This window comes from Equus caballus, chromosome 9 (genome assembly GCF_041296265.1).
Source record: "Equus caballus isolate H_3958 breed thoroughbred chromosome 9, TB-T2T, whole genome shotgun sequence".
Lineage (NCBI taxonomy): Eukaryota > Metazoa > Chordata > Mammalia > Perissodactyla > Equidae > Equus > Equus caballus.
In genome coordinates, this window is record NC_091692.1 from 3,106,401 (window position 1) to 3,124,253 (window position 17,853).

The following is a 17,853-nucleotide window of genomic DNA, read 5'->3' on the forward strand; positions in this document are numbered from 1 at the left end:
AGAGACATCAAATATATTCATTGCAGTATCTGGAGCTCATCTGTTAAATACCAAGCACATAATTCATTCCATATATAGATCTCAGTTTCTGGTTCAGTATATAACTGAAAACCAATATATAAAAATATGCATGAGTTAAACTCTTCATTTTCTATTTAGAGGAGGCCCCCAGCAACCAGCTGGAGCAGGCTTACCTTTAGTTCACACACAATTGTGTCTAAGGTAGGCTTTATGGGTCCTAGACCCAAATCAATCAACAATCACTTTGGGGAGAAGCCTCATTCCAGGAAACTAAGAAAAGTTGATGTTACAGTTGACAGAATCACAAAAGAAAAAAATATATATTAAAAAAGTGTTATTTGGGGGGCTGGATCAGTGGCATAGTGATTAAGTTTGCACGCTCTGCTTCTGCAGGCTGGGGTTTGTGGGTTCGGATCCTGGGCACAGACCTGCACACTGCTCATCAAGCCATGCTGTGGCAGCATCCCACATACAAAATAGAGGAAGACTGGCAGATGTTAGCTCAGGGCCAATCTTCCTCACCAAAAAATAGTGTTATTTTTGACCACCTCCTATACACCAGACATTACCTCATATAATTATCACAATCCCGGGTGTTCTCCTCTTTTTACACCCAGGATCAGAGAGATTGAGAAGAGCTGGAATTCAAAACAAATCATCAAACTCCAAAGCTTGTGAACTTTCTCCTGCATAAAACTCAGCAAAATTTTTTTGGAATGCAGGCCAGGGTGTAAATCAGCTTAGAGACTTTTCTATCCCAAGTAACAAAGACTTTTTATTCCCCCAAGTGCAGAACCTGAGTTATGTGTTAAACACGCTGTCCAGAATAACTCATCAGCCAAACATCCCAGGGTCCAGGCATGGAGCTAAATCCCAAACAGTCATAATCGTGGGGGATTTTTATTTCCTTTGCTCACCCTTCTTTCTAATTCTAATAGGTATAATTTGCCTTGCTAGGATTCGAATTACTCTTTCACTTCTGGGTACCACTTGAATTTTCTTTTTGAATAAAATGAGTTTTCCTTTATTTCCTTCCCAAGGAGAATATATACTGATTCCGTAGGTGCCCTTTTGTCCCCTTGCTGCTTCTCACGCAGTCAGTTCTTCTCTCCCTGGCAGGACTAGTCCATGCAAAGACCACGAGAGGGAGTGCTCAGAAAGCGCCTACAACAGTGCTCGGCAAAGAGCAAGCGACCTTTGGGTTTTCCCTCTTCTGGCGACTCCTTCCATTATGGGTAAAGCAATTACAAGGCTCATTATTAATAACGAATTAATATGAATTACAAAAGTAGATGTTTGCTCCTCCATTTTACCCACTGCCCAGCATAAAATAAAATAACCCAAATTAGAATTCTGGATTTTATTAGAGAATATATCTAAAATACAATTTATTAAGTTACGATATATTATCTGAATGGAAATATACTCTGTATCACAACTATAATTATAACAATTTTTACAGATAATACTTCATTTACATCTCTGTAATTCAAAAGTCACTAAATTACAACCTAATTCATATTTAAGATAATATGGCTACAAATATATAAGACTTTTAAAATTTTTCTCTAATATAACATCTTGGAATCATGAACGTCTATTTTATCTGATTTACATTACACAGAATCATGACTATTTGACCTGATTTACATTACATGGCTCAATTTCTCTCACGACCTAGATTTGCACTCAAGCATTCTACTTTCCTATATTTTAAAAATAGCCTTTCAGTGACGGAGCGTGGGTCTCACCCCCCACACGCTGCGGACACTGTTCCTTACAGCATATTCTCTGCTACAAAAAGGCTACTACGGGGAGCAGAGCGCTGGTCGTGGCAATTCTGTCAAGCACAGCAATTGGTCTAGCGCTTCACATTTTATCAGTAAGCACATCAGGTGAGAGATGAAGGGTCCAGAACACCAGATGCAAAGCAGGCAGGCCCAAAGTCACCAAGGGAGATTTGTGTTCAGCTAAAGGAAAACCCAGAGATTCATCAACTGGCCCCTGCTGTGGGACCATCCTACTTGAAGGATGCTCTGATCTGTCTGTTGTTCAGCGGCTGAGCCGGGCGCCAGTTGTCCACCATTGGGTCCTCAGGTTTGCCCTCCGCGTTGAAATTAAGACTACGGAATTTCAACAGCTAAAAGACACAATAGTATTCTCTTACATGCTTGTGTTATATCTTAAAATACATTCCCCAATATTCACAGCACCATGTATTAATGTTCAAAATTTAATTTGATTCCCAATAGATATATAACCACATATAGATTATATATGTATGCTTTTACATACAAATCAGTTTCTATAAAATACACCAAAAATCATTGCTGTCATTTGGAAAGAAATTTTCAGTGAGCTTGTGTTTTTCTCTTTTAATTTTCTAATCAAGCATCAAAAAGCCTATAAAATACTTCTGAGACGTAAAATACTAATAACAATTCTAGATCTAAATTAAAGTTTCATTTCCCGCCCCAAGGAAGATAAAGGCCCCATTTGTACAATTAGATAAAGTGGTCCAGGACCTGCAAGCCCCCGGGCCCAGGAACCAGCTGGCATCTTTCCTTAAACATATAGAACCACGGAAATGAACCTGCCCAAGTTGGGGTCTCAAATCCTTGTCGTTGGTTGATCTTTATCAGCTTGAAACTCGTTTCAGTTCCCTGGTCCAGTGACATGACACAGGCAGCCCCCAACCAGTCTCCTGATTCTTTGAGGTTGCTTTTGCCAAGTGGTACTTCCCTTTCCCTAAGCAAGACTTGACCTAAACGCAGAAGGGTGGTTTGGGCAACAATGTAGCAGCCCAAAAATCAATGGCTTTTAACCTGGTCCAATAATGGTTCCCAGTCACCCTCCACGAGGGCAACTTGGATCCAAGTCAACTATTGTAATACACACAACCATAGTTACCACAAGGCACTGATCACTTGAACATCACAAACTCCATTGTATGGGAAATGTGAGGGTGTCTGGTCTACACTGCTAAAGCCACTTGAAGTGAGTTCTAATAGGTATCTTTTCTCCAAGGGATAACGCTCTCCTTTGTCAGAATTCAGAAATGTATTCTGACGTAAATAAAACTGCAGTAAGCTCTCTGTGAGCGAGCAGTAGGCCGGACGTGATCACCCACACCTGTGTGACCTTGAATAGGAAACCTCATCGTTCTGGGCCTCGGTTTCCTCATGGCTTACAAAAAAGGATTAGGTGACAGACACCTTTCTCATTTGCTCTTCAATTTTATCCAATTTTGCACAGTAAAACTAACTCCCTAAGGTTACAGCTAATAACAAATATTTATTGAAAGCTGTTTATTTGCTAAGCACTCTTGCAGGCACTAGCTCCACAGCGAGCTCCAGCAGGAAGAGAGGTAAACCCCAGGTCTGCCCAACTCCAAAGGCCAGCTCCTCTGCCTGGACTAAAGGTTCCACCTCTCCAGCAAACTGACCTGCTCGCTGCTAACGCTGATGGGCTCCCTGAGCACAATCCAGGTCACGCATTCCAGAAGAGGAGGGGTGGTGAGGGAGCCTGGGTAGGTCCAGTAGTCCAAGCTTTCAGGGAGGAGGCCACGAGGATCAAAGTTAGTGAAGTCTGCGCTCTTGCCCTGGAACAAGGCAAATACACAGGTTACAAATGTCACACGCCCAGAGCAGGAGGCAGGCCGGAGAGTAGGACACGTGAATATTCCCCTCTGATAGCCAGCAAAGCTTCTTTGTAAAGAGAGGTACGCCACGTTCACCAGAAAACAAAATAAAAAGACATTAACAGAAGGTATTTGACTTGGAAACACTGATTGGCAGATATGAGCAAGAGAACCTGACTCTTATTTTCACCTGTCTATTTCTCATCTTGTCCTCTAAAATAATCCCCTATATTTTCCATTAAGTCATTAACTCATCACAGGCAGTGTTGAAAGTAAAACCACTGCCACTGAAACGATGCAACTTTAGGCTGCAGTTACAAAAATACAGTATCCTTGATGGGGAGGTAACTGTCATGCTATCCTAGCTGATGGCTGGATCAAAACTACAGACCTGTCTTCCGTTCTGGACACCACACTTTTAAAGCAACAGATGCAAACAGGAGTGGTTACCAGAAGGGCCACAAGATGGTTGCAAAGAGAGAAAGCTGTCATTTGAGTCAAAAGGGAACTAAACATAATTAGCCCAGGTGTAGGTGAAAGGCTGTGAGAGAGAGAACAGGGTCATATGGGAGAGGAGTCAGATTAGTTTTTTTTATTGAGGTATAATTGACATATAACACTATAATAGTCTCAGGTATATAATGTAATGATTCAATATTTGTATATATTGTGAAATGAGCACAATAAATCTAGTTAACATTCATCACCATACATAGTTACAGAGTTTTTTCTTTTGGTAAGAACTTTTAAGATCTACTCTCTTAATATGCAATACAGTATTATAACTACAGTCACCAGGCTGTACATTACATCCCCAAGACTTACTTATTTTATAACTGGAAATCTGTCCCTTTGACCTCTTTCACCCATTTCACCTTCCCATCCTCCACCTCTGGCAACTACCAATCTGTTCTCTGTATCTATGAGCTTGTTTTTGTTTGTTTGTTTAGATTCCACATACAAGTGAGTTCATGTGGTATTTGTCTTTCTCTGTCTGACTTATTTCACTTAGCCTGACGTCCTCAAGGCCTATCCATGTTGTCACAAATGGCAAGATTTCATTCTTTTTTATGGCCAAATAACATTCCACTATATATATACATATATATATATATATATACACACACACACACACACACACATCACATTTTCTTTATCCATTCACCTGTTGGTGGACACTTAGGTTCTTTCATGTCTTCGCAATGGTAAATAATGCTGCAAGGAACATGAGGGTGCATATATCTTTTCTAATCAGTGTTTTCAGATCAGGTTCATTCTATATGATTCAAAGGGGTCAAGCTGGGAGTAACAGGTGAGCATTTCAGAAGACAGATGCTGCTTCAATTCGAGGATGAGCTCTAGAAAGCCAGGGCTGCCCCGGTGACTACAGTATTTAAGCAGATGCTCAGTGACCTCAGAGGACTTAAACCTGAGATGGAGGAATTCAAAGGAGTTATAGAATATAAATCTTCACGAAGCAGGGCCTTATTCGACATGCTCACCATTGTACTTCCCGGGTAAACAAAGTGACTGGCAGGTACTAAGCACTCAATAAATATCTACTGCATGAATGAGTGAACAATTTGACCAGATGATCTTTCAGTCTTTTTGCAATCATGAGATTCTCTGATTCTTGTATATGAATGTTCAAATGATGGGAAGCAAATTAAATAAGTACGTCTTAAAATCATACTAGTGTTAGGATCAACTTTCGGATAAAGAAAAGTTAAATATATATATAGGCAACATTTTACCTTTATTAACCACTCATCCAAATACCATCTGTCAAATGGAGACTACTCAATTGGATCAAAAGAACTTTCCAAAACCTGTGGGGTATGGAAAATAAGTACCCTATTGAGGTGGCAGAAAATTCAACTGTACCTTTGTTTTAATGGAATCCAGCACATCAAGGACTTTCTGTAGGCCTGGTTTAGCACCACCAACCTATAGAAAGACACGAGGGACAAGACACTGTATTCCAGTTGGTACCACACCAGTTTTCAACCGGGCAACTCTAGCATAAATTTCTCCAAACGGTGAACTAAATCCACCACTCATGACGTGACATCCATCCGTCTTGGTTTGATTACATCGGTGCCATGGACTTCCCTACTTTCTCTGACAAACTCCCTCTGCTTCTGCCCCTATGGTTCCCCTGAAACTACCCTCTCAAATGTCACCAATGACCTCCAACTGCCACAGCCAACACTGTTCAAGTACTTACCTTAATCTCCTTGCATGATGTTACACTATCTTCCCTGCTTTTCAAAATTCTCTCCTCTCTTGGCTTTCCTTCTGCCCCTCAGCCTCCTGAACCTCCCTTGACTCTTGTATTCCTGTTTAGTCATTTAATTAGCATCTTTCCCACTGACTTAAATGCCTTAGGGTTTGCTGTCTCTCAGGGTTGCTCACTCAGCAGCTTCATCATCTCCTCTTCGTGCTTTCCTTGGATGATTTCATATACACTTGTAGCTTCTATCTCGACATATGATTTTGGGGCCCATGAATCTTCAGCCCAGACCTTTCTTCACTCGCTTTACAACGGTGTAGGGGGCAGCTCAACCTATATGGAGTCACTGTCCTTCACCTCCAAAACTTGATCTAAATTTAACATCGTCTTTTGTGAAATAGTACTACCTAGCTTAAGGTTGAAGAAAAAAGACTAGTAGTCATCTGAAGTATGTCATAGAACATTCTCATATCACATTCCACATGTACCTAGTAAATACCTCTCAAATATTCTCCTTGTCTTCCATCTCCACCACAACCAGCAGATATGAAGGGGAAATTATCTCTGAAAATATTTGGGAGCCAAAGGCATTTCCTGGGCTCTTTGTAGAATGTCCTGTTTGTTATGAATGTTCTGTTTGGTTAATCTTTCTTGAAAACAGGGGGAAAAAAGAATTAGGCCATCAACTAACCTTCAAAAAAACACCCACAACAGCCAGTCCATCAGGTTGCTGCACAGCTTTTCCAAAATCCCCGTATTTGGTGTTCCAATGAACCAAGTGAAGCTAACGCAAGAGGAGACAAAACCACAAACCGTGAAGGATTTACAGAATAGGAGCCTCCAGATTTTATCCAGTGATCTTTTCTTCATAGCTAGAGGTTACTAAAAAAGTGAAAATGTTGATAATTTTAAATATAAACTTTCCTTTCGTTTTAATTCTAATTATCCACTACTTGGCATAATAGCAAGTGATTTCATCAACAACTCCAAGACAAAAGGTTGCACAGTTTTGAAGGAAGACACAAATCTTATTTGTAGATTTACATTAAAACAGGATCTTCCCATTTGAATTTGTTCACTTTGTGCCCATGGTGTCTGTGGAGGTCACAGAGGAGGTTTTGTGGCATCAATTGTAAAATCACAAATAAAGGTTGTAAGATGCAAACACGAAGGTCCTTTGTAAAAGCAGTGGTTCGCTTGGTTTGAGTTGAATCTACAAAATTAAGCTTTGGGAGAAAAAGAGTATATCTTACCTCCGCAGCATACTTCTTTTTGTCCACAGTATGCTCAGAACCTTGCCCATCAGACGAGCCCCAGTGAAAGTGAAACTGGATCAGCCTGTAAGTGCCAGTGAGGGGTCCTCCTTGCAGCACTGAAATTTTAAAAATACATGTATATATGTGTGTGTGCATACATATATATATACACATTTACATATATGCACACACACACACTTCTACATGCATCTGCACATGAAACCCACACTACTAAATATTACAATCTTTAATCTCTTTTTACAATACTAAATTTATGCCTGAAGCAATATTTTCACTCTGTGAAAATTAAATCCACACTCAGCTTGAGTCTATGGTGCTGAGCACGATCATTTCGTTTTCCCTCACTTGTGTAGGGTGAAGGATGGATGCTTGTCCCGTCTGTCTTCTGAGGACAATGGTGCTTCTCTCTGGGTCTGTTCTGGAGTCACAGGTTCAGGTTCAGAGAGGAAATTCTAGGAACCATTAAGTCCTCTGCGAATCCCTGAAGAAGCGCTGTGCAGCTGCTTGCCCATTCTGGTATTAATGTAACTTTGTTACAGTAAAATCAACACTAGGAAACACATCCTTAGACTACAGTCTATCTGTAGATAATTAATGACTTGTGTCTTAAGAGGGGATTAAGGGGCTGGCCCGGTGGCACAGCGGTTAAGTTTGCACGTTCCACTTGGATGGCCCAGGGTTCGTTGATTCAGATCCCTGGTGAGGACTTGGCACCGCTTGGCAAAAGCCATGCTGTGGCAGGCGTCCCACGTTAAAGTAGAGAAAGATGGGCATGGATGTTAGCTCAGGGCCAGTCTTCCTCAGCAAAAAGAGGAGGATTGGCAGCAGACGTTAGCTCAGGGCTAATCTTCCTCAAAAAAAAAAGGGGGAGGGATTAAAATAGTATGAAATCACTGATTCCCCCATTCCCTCCAAAAAATTTTTTATCTAACTTATATGTATTAATGGGATTTAACCAATATATTTAAAAGCTTTTAAAATTAGTTTAGTTCTACACTTCAACTTTATTTCTCCAGAACTGGGATGAAACCATCTGTGGCTGTGAGTGTATTTTATTAGCTTTGGTTTACAATTCCATAAAGAATGAGCCCAAACTAACTTCGGCTTTCAAAACGGAGAGACAAAGTCCTTGTTACAACAAAGTTTGTTCGCTCAACTTCACCTAAACGTGCTGAGATGGTAGCAACACCCCTTTGTCTATTCAGAGAAAAGATGAAGCTGGCTGGGGACATTCAGGAGGTGGGGCCTTTCGAGGGCTCCTGATAGAGCCTCTGGCTGCCAGCTTTGCCTGACAATAGGCCAGGAGACAAAAAGAAGAATGAAAAAGAAAAAGAGCGAATTATAAATAGTGTCATATTACAGATCTGTTAAGAAACATGAATTTGGATGTATCCTGATAAAATCAGATCTCTTGAAACTTAAAAACAACTTATTGTAAAAGTTTTTTTTTTAATCTGATGATTCTGTAAGGAAAGAATTAGCCTAATCCCCAGAAAATAGGCTTTTTTAAAACATGAAAGAATTGCCATTTTTCATAATGATATACCCTTAAAACAAAATATATATTTATGAAATAAACTGATACTGAAATTAATTGCTTTATTATAACTTTTTAAAGCTACTAGCTAGCTGACTGATTATAAAACCATTTGTAACATCATTAATTCTACCAAGCGTTAAAATTAGTTTAAAAAAAACTATATTAATCATTTGAGATAAGTGATCTTTCTGAATGTATCTCCTTTCCCCTGTGAAAAATCATATCAGAATCTTAAATTTTAAAGATAATAAAGCTTATTGCTATTTCTACTTCTTATTCACTTCTTTGCAGATCTTAAGATTCCAACCTAACTTACTTACTTCAGAGAACATTTAGAATTAAGCGAGAGTGTACATGAGCCTTTATTAAACAAAGCTTGCTAATACTAAATAAAGAAACGCTTGGGGTTCAGTGGTTAAACACATTCAGTGCTAATCTATTGTTATCAGATACCTGTTTTAGCTGCTGTTAAAATAAAGCTGGGTGGCTATGCAGATTAGAAGCCCATTGTAATTAGGAAAGGTTATTAAATTCTTAAAGCTTAATTGCTACAAAAAACAGAAATTTCTAGTCTTCTTCAGGTAGTTGGTTATTTCTCAGCAAATTCTTAGCATGGAGTTTAGTCAATGAAGTCCTTCAAAAACATTGTTATAATAATAAATTGCCAACTTGAATAAAGGTAGCATACGTCTTTTTTGATAAATAGAAAAGATGACATTTGGTTGAAAGATAAGGAGCTTACACTATATTGCATACCTACTTATTTATTCATTTATTTTGATGGCTATATGCCATTTTCTAAACTACCCCAGTTTAGAATGAAATCTGTTTTTCTAACGCAAAAATAATTTTAAAAAATAGCAGAAATTGCTGACTGCATATTCTTTTCTCTGTAAAACTGAGCCATGTTAGTGGGGCTCTGAAGAGTCAGTGAGGTATTGCACCATAGAAATGTGTTCCACAAGGGATGGAGGTACATACAGGAGGTTTTCCACTTGGATGTCTTTTTCAGGACTCCCCAAACTTAATTTAAATCCAAATTTAAATCCAAAATTAAGAGGTGGAGCTCTTGCTCCAGCTGATTCTAATTTTCATGATCTGCCATCAGTTATGCATATTATATATATAAAACACAAAATTAAGGGGCCCGCCCAGTGGCATAGTGGTTAAGTTCACATGCTCCACTTTGGCAGCCCAGGGTTTGCAGGTTCAAATCCCGAGCACCGACCTAGCACTGCTCGTCAAGACACACTGTGGCAGGTGTCCCACATATAAAATAGAGGAAGATTGGTACAGATGTTAGCTCAGGGACAATCTTTCTCAAGCAAAAATAGGAAGATTGGCAACAGATGTTGGCTCAGGGCCAATCTTCCTCACCAAAAGAACAAAAAGACAAAAGAAACACAAAATAAACACGAAATATAACATTATAATCTGTCTTCCTATACATATTACTTGGAAATATTATGTAGATTATATGTTATTTGTGAAAATTCAGAGATTCACTCTAGTAATATTGAAATAAATCAGACTACTTCTACAAATTAAAAAACTAGAAAATTTAACATTTTTGAAGTTTTTCTTCCTAATCACTTTCTTCCTACTTAATATAAGACGCATCCAAATAACAAACTAAAGACCTTGATGAATGTCAATAATCCCTCTTAAATCCAAAATACAAATAAATTATCCCAATAATCCTTAGTCTAAAACTAAAATGTAAGGGAGTTCCCACTAATGAAGTAAATGAATTAAGTCTACTGAAAACACAGCATTTCTAGCAGGTGAACAATCTTCTCTATGAATAATTTGAAAATTATTGAATCAGGCATTACTGTTTTGCTTTTTTTGGCAGTAGCCAATAATCCTAAAGCTACCCTCTAAAGTTAAGGAAATGAATGTCAATGTAGACAAATCTGAGAAAAAGACGCCCACATTCCATTTCTTTTAAAGGAGTGAACTGGTTAGCTGTTATTTTCACTACAGTAAATACAACTAAAATTCAAGAGAACAGAAGTTTCCTGTTAGTTGCAGGTATATGGCAATTCTCCAAGAGTAAAAAAAGAAACTCTTGACATGAATGTAATTAAATACAATGTTTAGAATGTTTGGGGTTTTGGGCTTAGGGTTTAGGGTTCTGGGGGTTTTGGGGTTGAGGGTTGTGCTCACAACATTCACAGTATGCATGACAAGTCCTTTCGTTTCTTGTTGTTATGCTTCCTTTTAACTTATGACTGTTTGTGGGGGGAAAATTGTCAAGCATCAATAGCGTGTCCTACAAATCCAGCAGACCTCAAGTAGGAACATCCACTCCATCATCCCGACAACGGTCTGCTCGAAATGAGCACAGGTGAACTCCGCTTGCTTCCTGCTCTGTTCTTGGACTAATATCAACAGATAAAAATATTCCAATTCTAAAACACAGAAATGACATGAGAGTTGTATATGGGTTGGCCCAGTAATGCGGGCATCGTTCTTTCAATGCTATTTGCCTCTAACTTTGCAGTAAAGCAGGAGAATTTCAAACTCATTAATAAAAGTGAATAAGTTGGTAGGAGTTAATAATTTGACTACTATTCTTTTCTCCCAAATAAATCTAGTAATAAAAGATCTCAAACAGAGAGGTATTTTTTAATAATTAAAAAAAAAACTAACAGGATTAACAACTTTTCATTAATTTAAGGTGGTTTATTTTTAAAGGAATTTCGAAGATTGATGAGAGCTTTAACTCAATCATCTAGTTAAAGCCCATTAACTTCACATTTACAAAGAATTCTCTCAAGCTTAAACATAGTAATAAATTCTACCAGCTCAGCTCCTCACACTCCAGTATTTAAGTTTGGGAATAAGATAACATTTGAGACTTTTGAAAATCTGGATCTGTAAGAAGTTCCAGAAGACTGAAATCTCACTAAGGAAAAAAAAAAGTAAGTGAACTGAAGCATTTAAATGTAGAAAAGAAATGGTAAAGAATATCCAAAAATGTTAACAACATAAAAATAACTCCTAACAAAAAGAGATGTTAAACTGTTGATCTAAAACAATTGAGTGACCAATGAATAAATTATTTTTAGGCTGAAGCGTACATAAAAGTCTGTCAGTTTTTTAAAACATGGCACGCACACACTAAATGTTAACTATGGCTATCATTCAAAGATTCGTATTCAACTTCTCTTTCTAAGTGATGGTCCTTTAGCCACACTCCAACAAACTAGGAAGGAGCCCACCAGCAAGCTCCTTAACCTCTTCAGCATTCTGTTTCTTCGTGTTTATTTTAAGCGGGTTTGACCGGAGTATCTGCACCACTTGTTCTAACTCGAGGATCTTAAAAAAAAGTCTCAAAGGGGTTTCTCTGCAGGGTATGATCGTTTTGTTTTTTTATTCTGTAGATGTGTTTTCGCTTAATATCAACATTTAACATATTCTTCATTCTAGAAAAAAAAAATGCTTCCTTGTTTAACCAAAACAGGTGAAATGTTGAAGCGGTACGGGCACAATTACAAAGGAGTCTTTCATACGCCATGGAGAGGAGTCTGTCTAACGTTCACTGCTCCCCTTGTTTTCACGGAGCCTCCTGGCCCGTCTGGAGAACACAAGGAGCTCTCTCCAGGCCCCTGGACCCTCCCACTTCCCTCGGCCTGCGTCTCCTCCAAGACACTGAAACCCTTCAAGCCTCAACGTAAGCCTTATTTACCCTAGAGAGTCTTTCCTGACTTACTCAGGCCAACTCCTGAGCCTTCTGCAAGCTTCCACAGTTCCGTGGAGGCCTTCCTGTTGCACTTGTCAAAGTCACTGTCAGTGTCTGTCCTGTGTAGGTCTTTTTACTGTAGGTATCCCCAGCAAAGGGCTCTGGGGATAGAGCAGAGCGACCAAGACTCCATCCTACCCTCATGATGCCCAGCTTATCTTTCATTTAATCGGTGTCAGTAAGCATTTTTTGGTATAAGAACTAGGTGAATAACACATGTGTCCCTAAGACGTGGGTTTGAGCCCCTATTGAAATGCCTTGGTTTTCATCTGTTTCACAATCTAAACACAGCCAGTTGCTTTAATAATGTATGTTATTCACCAGAAGAAGTAGTTAGAAAATATGGCTAGCTCTGATGAGTTACTGCTCATGTAGAAATCCACCAGAACTTGATATATTCATGGTAAAGTGTATAAATATATAATAACGTCATATATAAAATCAGGACATACTTTAATGTGATAAAAGGGATGATTGGGAACATAGTAAAATAAAATCTTAAAATACCATCAAGTGATGGGAAGTGATCTTTAAACGAATTGAAAACTTTCTTCAAAAATCTCATCAGATAGCCAGCCCTGATGGCCTAGTGGTTAAAGTTCGTCATGCTCCACTTCAGCAGCCCGGGTTCAGTTCCCGGGCGCAGAACCACACCACCTGTCTGTCAGTAGCCATGCTGTGGCAGCGGCTCACATGGAAGAACCAGAAAGGCTTACAACCAGAATATACAACTATGTACTGTGGCTTTGAGGAGGGGGGAAAAAAAGAGAGGAAGGCTGGCAATAGATGTTAGATCAGGGCAAATCTTTAAAAAAAAAGTCTTATCAGAAGTGCAATAGCTACAGCAATTGCCTAATAAAGGCAGACAAATGGCTGTGGACCGGACAAACAGCAGTGGTCATTTATTGAGGAAATGTTATGTGCCAGGCACTGACCTAGGTGCATCTATTCTGTCCCATTTAATCCTTCCTCATGGCAGACACTACTGCTACTCCAATTTTACAGTCAAGAAAACTAAAACTTACAGAGATTAAGTTCCTACCATTCCCAGGACCACCAAGCTAGTTAGTAGCAGAGCTGGCACTTGAACCCAGGTCCGTCTGACCCCGTCTATGCTCCCAGCCATCAGACTAAATGCTAAAATCCACTTTCCGGTAATATATATTACTGGAACAATTTATTTCAGGATCAAATTTGTAAGGAATACAAGGAGTTGCCTCATTTGGTTCCATTTATCAGATATTTGTTTCCTCATTGTTCCAAAAAAAGACTTTAAGCACCCAATTTCTCTGTAGCATCCAATGAAGTATATAATTAGCGGACATTACATCCATTGAAAACAATGATTTCACTGGCAGCACTGAAACATACATTCATTGTGTCTCTTAAAAAAAAACGTTGACAGCTAAAGACTAAAGTAGCTTACTTCTTTTGTTTTTTAAATAGCTAAACATGAAATTTTATAGCATCCTTTCCATATGCACAATATGGCCAAGACTTTGGCCTTGACATAATATAATCTAAACACATAGTATTCTTTACGTGATGGAAAGAAATTGTTTCCCTTATATTTAATCATTTGACCATGGTTTCTTTGGAGTGGGAGGCGTGCTTGGGAAGGCAATGCAGCAGAATCACTGAAGGAGTGACTTGCATGAAAATATTCTTCTAAGTCTAATAATCTAAATCTAATAAATCATGATACTCTGCCAGAATGTTGTATGTGTGCATGTGTATATGCGTGCGTACTGGGGTGAGGTACACACAGGACACAGATAGGTTGAAAACAGTGCTCAGATGACCTGCCCATTATCCTGCTTCAAATTGTCTTCCAGAATCACTACTTCAGAAAGCCAAGCGTCCAAATGTTTTTAGAAGCAGGGGGGTGGGGGGGATGGGGGGGTGGGGAGGGTGGCAGAAAGAACAATTTTTTCAAAACTACTGAATACATTGGATAGCTACTGGAAAAGAACAGTCAACTTGACTATGATGGTTATAACTGCATTTATATAATATATTAGTACTATAGGTCATTACTCCAAAATTCTGACAGCATGATTGAATGCTTTCTCTGTCTTTTCTCATGTTGCCCCAATGCTCCCCTCACTCCCATAGCACCACACACAATGTGTTTGTAGCTCCATTCACTCAATGACCTTCAGGGGAAGGCCCTCAGGAAAATAGGACACTTGGCAATTAAATGGACCAGTGGGCAAAGAAGGCTGTTACTAGGACTGACTGGAATTGTTCTCCTCTTTCTAAACAAGAAAAAAGCCCCATTCAGTAGGCGTCCTGTAAACAGCTCTACCACAAACAAATTATGGCAATTGGTTTTGTCAGTAATGGGCCAGGTATGTCCACCAACTCTAAGACATCTTCATCTGTGGCATGAATTTCTGGGTAGATACCAAGTTATACTGCCACCTTTATCACACTAGCCTAACGCCGAGAAAATATTCACAAATACGACACTTCCGAGAATCTCAGGATTTTAAATTGTCAGATTTTCCGCACTCTTCTCACCACTGCCTGGAAGATCATACCAACATGTACTTTTTATTGGACAGGCATCAATTCTGGAAAACAAATATTTTAGAAAGAATCTTAAAAGTTGATTTTTTTGCAAACCTCATCCTTCATTGCCAGGGGATCTTGCCTCCTGCGACTTTTCACAGGCATATCACTGTTATTCAATGCCCTCCTTAGAAACCTGGAATTTTACAAGGGAGAAACAGCCCCAGGCCACCTCAGAGCAATTAGCCTAGTTCTCAGAGTCTGGAACCTGATGAAGAGGATCAGAGTGGCATCTCAGAGCACTGGGATTAACCAGCATTCAAGGGGTTTCCTGCTACTGCTCCTGATTCCTCCCTTTAGCTGGAAAAGCAGAGTCACCAGCTAAAAGGCACGAGTTCCTTTCTCAACACTGACCTGCTTTGTCCTGGGAGTCATCAAACTCCACGTTGAAAGAGTGGCCATTGTTGACAATTCTCCGAGAGGTCGCTTGCTCGTAGTGAACAGCCAGAGGCTTCAGGGCAGCGTCATGAACAGCCGCTTTGGTGTCGATGTCAACAGGGGACTGGCGCTGTCCCTTGGCAATGGGGAAGTCCTTATGCCAGTGCTTGGGTCCTGGGGTTGGAAAGAGACGTGTGAATCCCCCAGTGTGGGGAAGGGCACATCCAGACCCCTAGAAAAGGGCAAGGAGCCTGGAGCCAGTCTGCTCGGTTTGAATTTTGGTGGCCCCACTCCGCCGAATAACCTTTGGAAAAACACTCACCCTGTGCCTCAGTTTCCCCATTTGTAGTATGGGGGTAATAATAACATCTACCTGATAGAGGTTGTTGTGAGAATTAGAATCAATATACAGAGAGCTTTTAGGACAAATAGTAAGCGCCACATCAAGACCTGTGTTCTGTATGTTACGCTGGTTTTACCGAAATGGAGCAACTGAAATTGGGCTTGTGGTTGGGATTTACAACATGCAGGCTCATGTCCAATAATCCCGCAGCCTGGGATTCCGCCCTCTCGTCTTCCTCCTAGATGTCAGGGCAGTCTCTGCTCAGGCTGGCACCCCTCTTTTGATGGACAGGATCCCCGCCACGTGGGAAGCCCCAAACCCCCAAAGATGCGCCACACACGTCTTCCTCTGGCATCTGTTGGCTCCGGAGAGCCCAGATATGCGGCCATGAGAAAGTCAGGTTCCTGGTGACCCCCAGCATTAGAAGTGGAGAGATGAATGGAAAACTCAGAAATGAGCGCAATGGATTCAAACCAGCCCAAGAAAATGCCCCCGGGGCAGTTTGTGCCGAGAGCTCAGCCACAGGTGGTGCGGAAAATGCAGCGTGTGGGGGTAAGGGATCCCCTAATTTCTCTGCCATCAACAACTAAAATTTGGGGTTGCAACCCTTCCTCGCTTCCTCCTAGGTCCAGCTGGCTGGTGTCCGGCTCGTGCGTGACCGGGAGGGACTGTCTGGTCCTCCCTCGGGCCCTGCGCGCCGCGGGGACGCGGGCGTTCCTCGACAGCGGCCCCGGGCTGGGCGATGGGGCGCCGCACGGGGAGACGCGGGCTTCCGCGGTAAACGGCAGGTGCGGGCGCTCGGGGCCGGGCCCGGGATGCGGGATGCGGGATGCGGGACGCCGCCGCCGCCGGCCGCCCGCACTCACCGTTGTGCTGGCCGTATCCCCAGTGATGGGACATGGTTGCGCGCTGGTCCGGGCACGACAGGAGTTGGCGCCGGTGTAGCGGCGGCTGTCGGGCGCCTGCACCGTGTGTCCGCGGGTCGCGCCGTCACCGGCTTTTATAGGCTCCCGCCAACTTGGTGCTCGGGGGCGGCCCGAGGGAGGGGGCCCGGGTGGACCCGAGCGGCGAGGGGAGGTGCCGGGCGAGGCGCGGGGGCGGGGAGGGCGCCCTCTCGGCGGGCGCTGGGCCGGCTCGGGAGCTCCTCTCCCGCCGTGCGCCCCCCTCGGCCGCGGCCCGGGCTCCGGGGCCCCGCGCGGGCACCGGCCCCGAGCTCCCTGCGCGCGGCGGCGGCTCCCGGGCTGCTGGGTCCAAGTGGGGTTGCGGAGCGTCTACGCGCACCCCATCCCCCTCCGGGGCGCGGAGTCTGGCGGCGGCGCGGACTGCTCGGGCCCCGTGCCCCCGGTGCCTTTCATCCTCTGGCCCCATTGTGATCGCATCCCCGGCCTCGGAGCCCTCCCGCCGCGCCCCATCGGCCCGCTCGCGCCGGGGGCTCCAGCGCGGAGGGCTTCCTCCCGGTGTCCGCGGCCCGAGGCTGGCAGGCTCGGTCAGGAGCTGTGACCTTGGGGCAAATAGGGATACGGTCCTTGCGGCGCTGGAGAGGCTGTGGGCCGCGCGCCCCCTGCTGGCCGGCCGCGGACAGAGCGGGAGAGGCGAGGCGGCCCCGGTGGAGGCCAGCGTGCGGGTTGCATTTCCCTGCAAGCCGTGAGGTCTCATACAAAGTGCTCATCTCCTCCTACCTTCCTTCTTTTCTTTAAAAAATTAACTTTGGGGGGATAGACTTCCCAGTTGAGCACATGTTGATTTAACACTATCAAAACTTCTAAAAAAGTCACTTTTGTCAGAGGAATCGGGTAAAAGAAAATTCCTTGCAAAGTGGTGAGAAGCTTCCTTGGCTGATAAAGGAAACTTGGCATCTGGCATACCTAGGAAGAAATTCAAAAGAATTTTGACGCAAGGAAGCGTTATGACCAACCTGTGCCCCATGCATTCTGCCTTTATGAGCCCCCGTTTTCATAACACACACACCTATTTATGTCTGTATTGATGTAAAGATTACTATCCTAATAAGATATATTTAAACATTTTCTTTGACCTAAATGTCCATTTTTTTCTTCTGATTTTAAAAGAAAATACTTTCGTGGACATCTGAAAGTGCT

The 17,853-nt window shown here is 42.1% G+C and overlaps 2 protein-coding genes across 2 annotated transcripts in view; one reads left to right on the forward strand and one right to left on the reverse strand.

The window, feature by feature from the left end:
- Window positions 1–1,366: 1,366 nt before the first annotated feature.
- CA2 (carbonic anhydrase 2) lies at window positions 1,367–16,925 on the reverse strand. Its single transcript, XM_001488490.5, has 7 exons — window positions 16,621–16,925; window positions 15,388–15,585; window positions 7,148–7,266; window positions 6,586–6,678; window positions 5,546–5,608; window positions 3,467–3,622; window positions 1,367–2,161 (listed from the first exon to the last, which is right to left on the reverse strand). The coding sequence occupies exons 1-7, from the start codon at window positions 16,652–16,654 to the stop codon at window positions 2,042–2,044; spliced, it is 783 nt and encodes a 260-aa protein (XP_001488540.2). The 5' UTR covers window positions 16,655–16,925; the 3' UTR covers window positions 1,367–2,041.
- CA1 (carbonic anhydrase 1) overlaps window positions 16,122–17,853 on the forward strand; it is a 104,612-nt gene continuing 102,880 nt past the window's right edge. The window contains exon 1 of the mRNA XM_070221207.1: window positions 16,122–16,306. The gene's annotated coding sequence lies outside the window, so the exon portion shown is untranslated. The remainder of the gene's footprint in view (window positions 16,307–17,853) is intronic.

What these genes read in the sequence shown, in the direction of transcription:
- CA2 (XM_001488490.5), bottom strand. Translation starts at nt 16,654, where the DNA reads ATGTCCCATCACTGGGGATACGGCCAGCACAACG. An exon ending in TTGTGGGTGTTTTTTTGAAG is followed by an intron (nt 5,609 to 6,585) that starts GTTAGTTGATGG and finishes GTCTTTCTATAG; the next exon opens with GTTGGTGGTGCTAAACCAGG. An exon ending in TCAGCGTTAGCAGCGAGCAG is followed by an intron (nt 2,162 to 3,466) that starts GTCAGTTTGCTG and finishes TGTGTCTTTTAG; the next exon opens with CTGTTGAAATTCCGTAGTCT.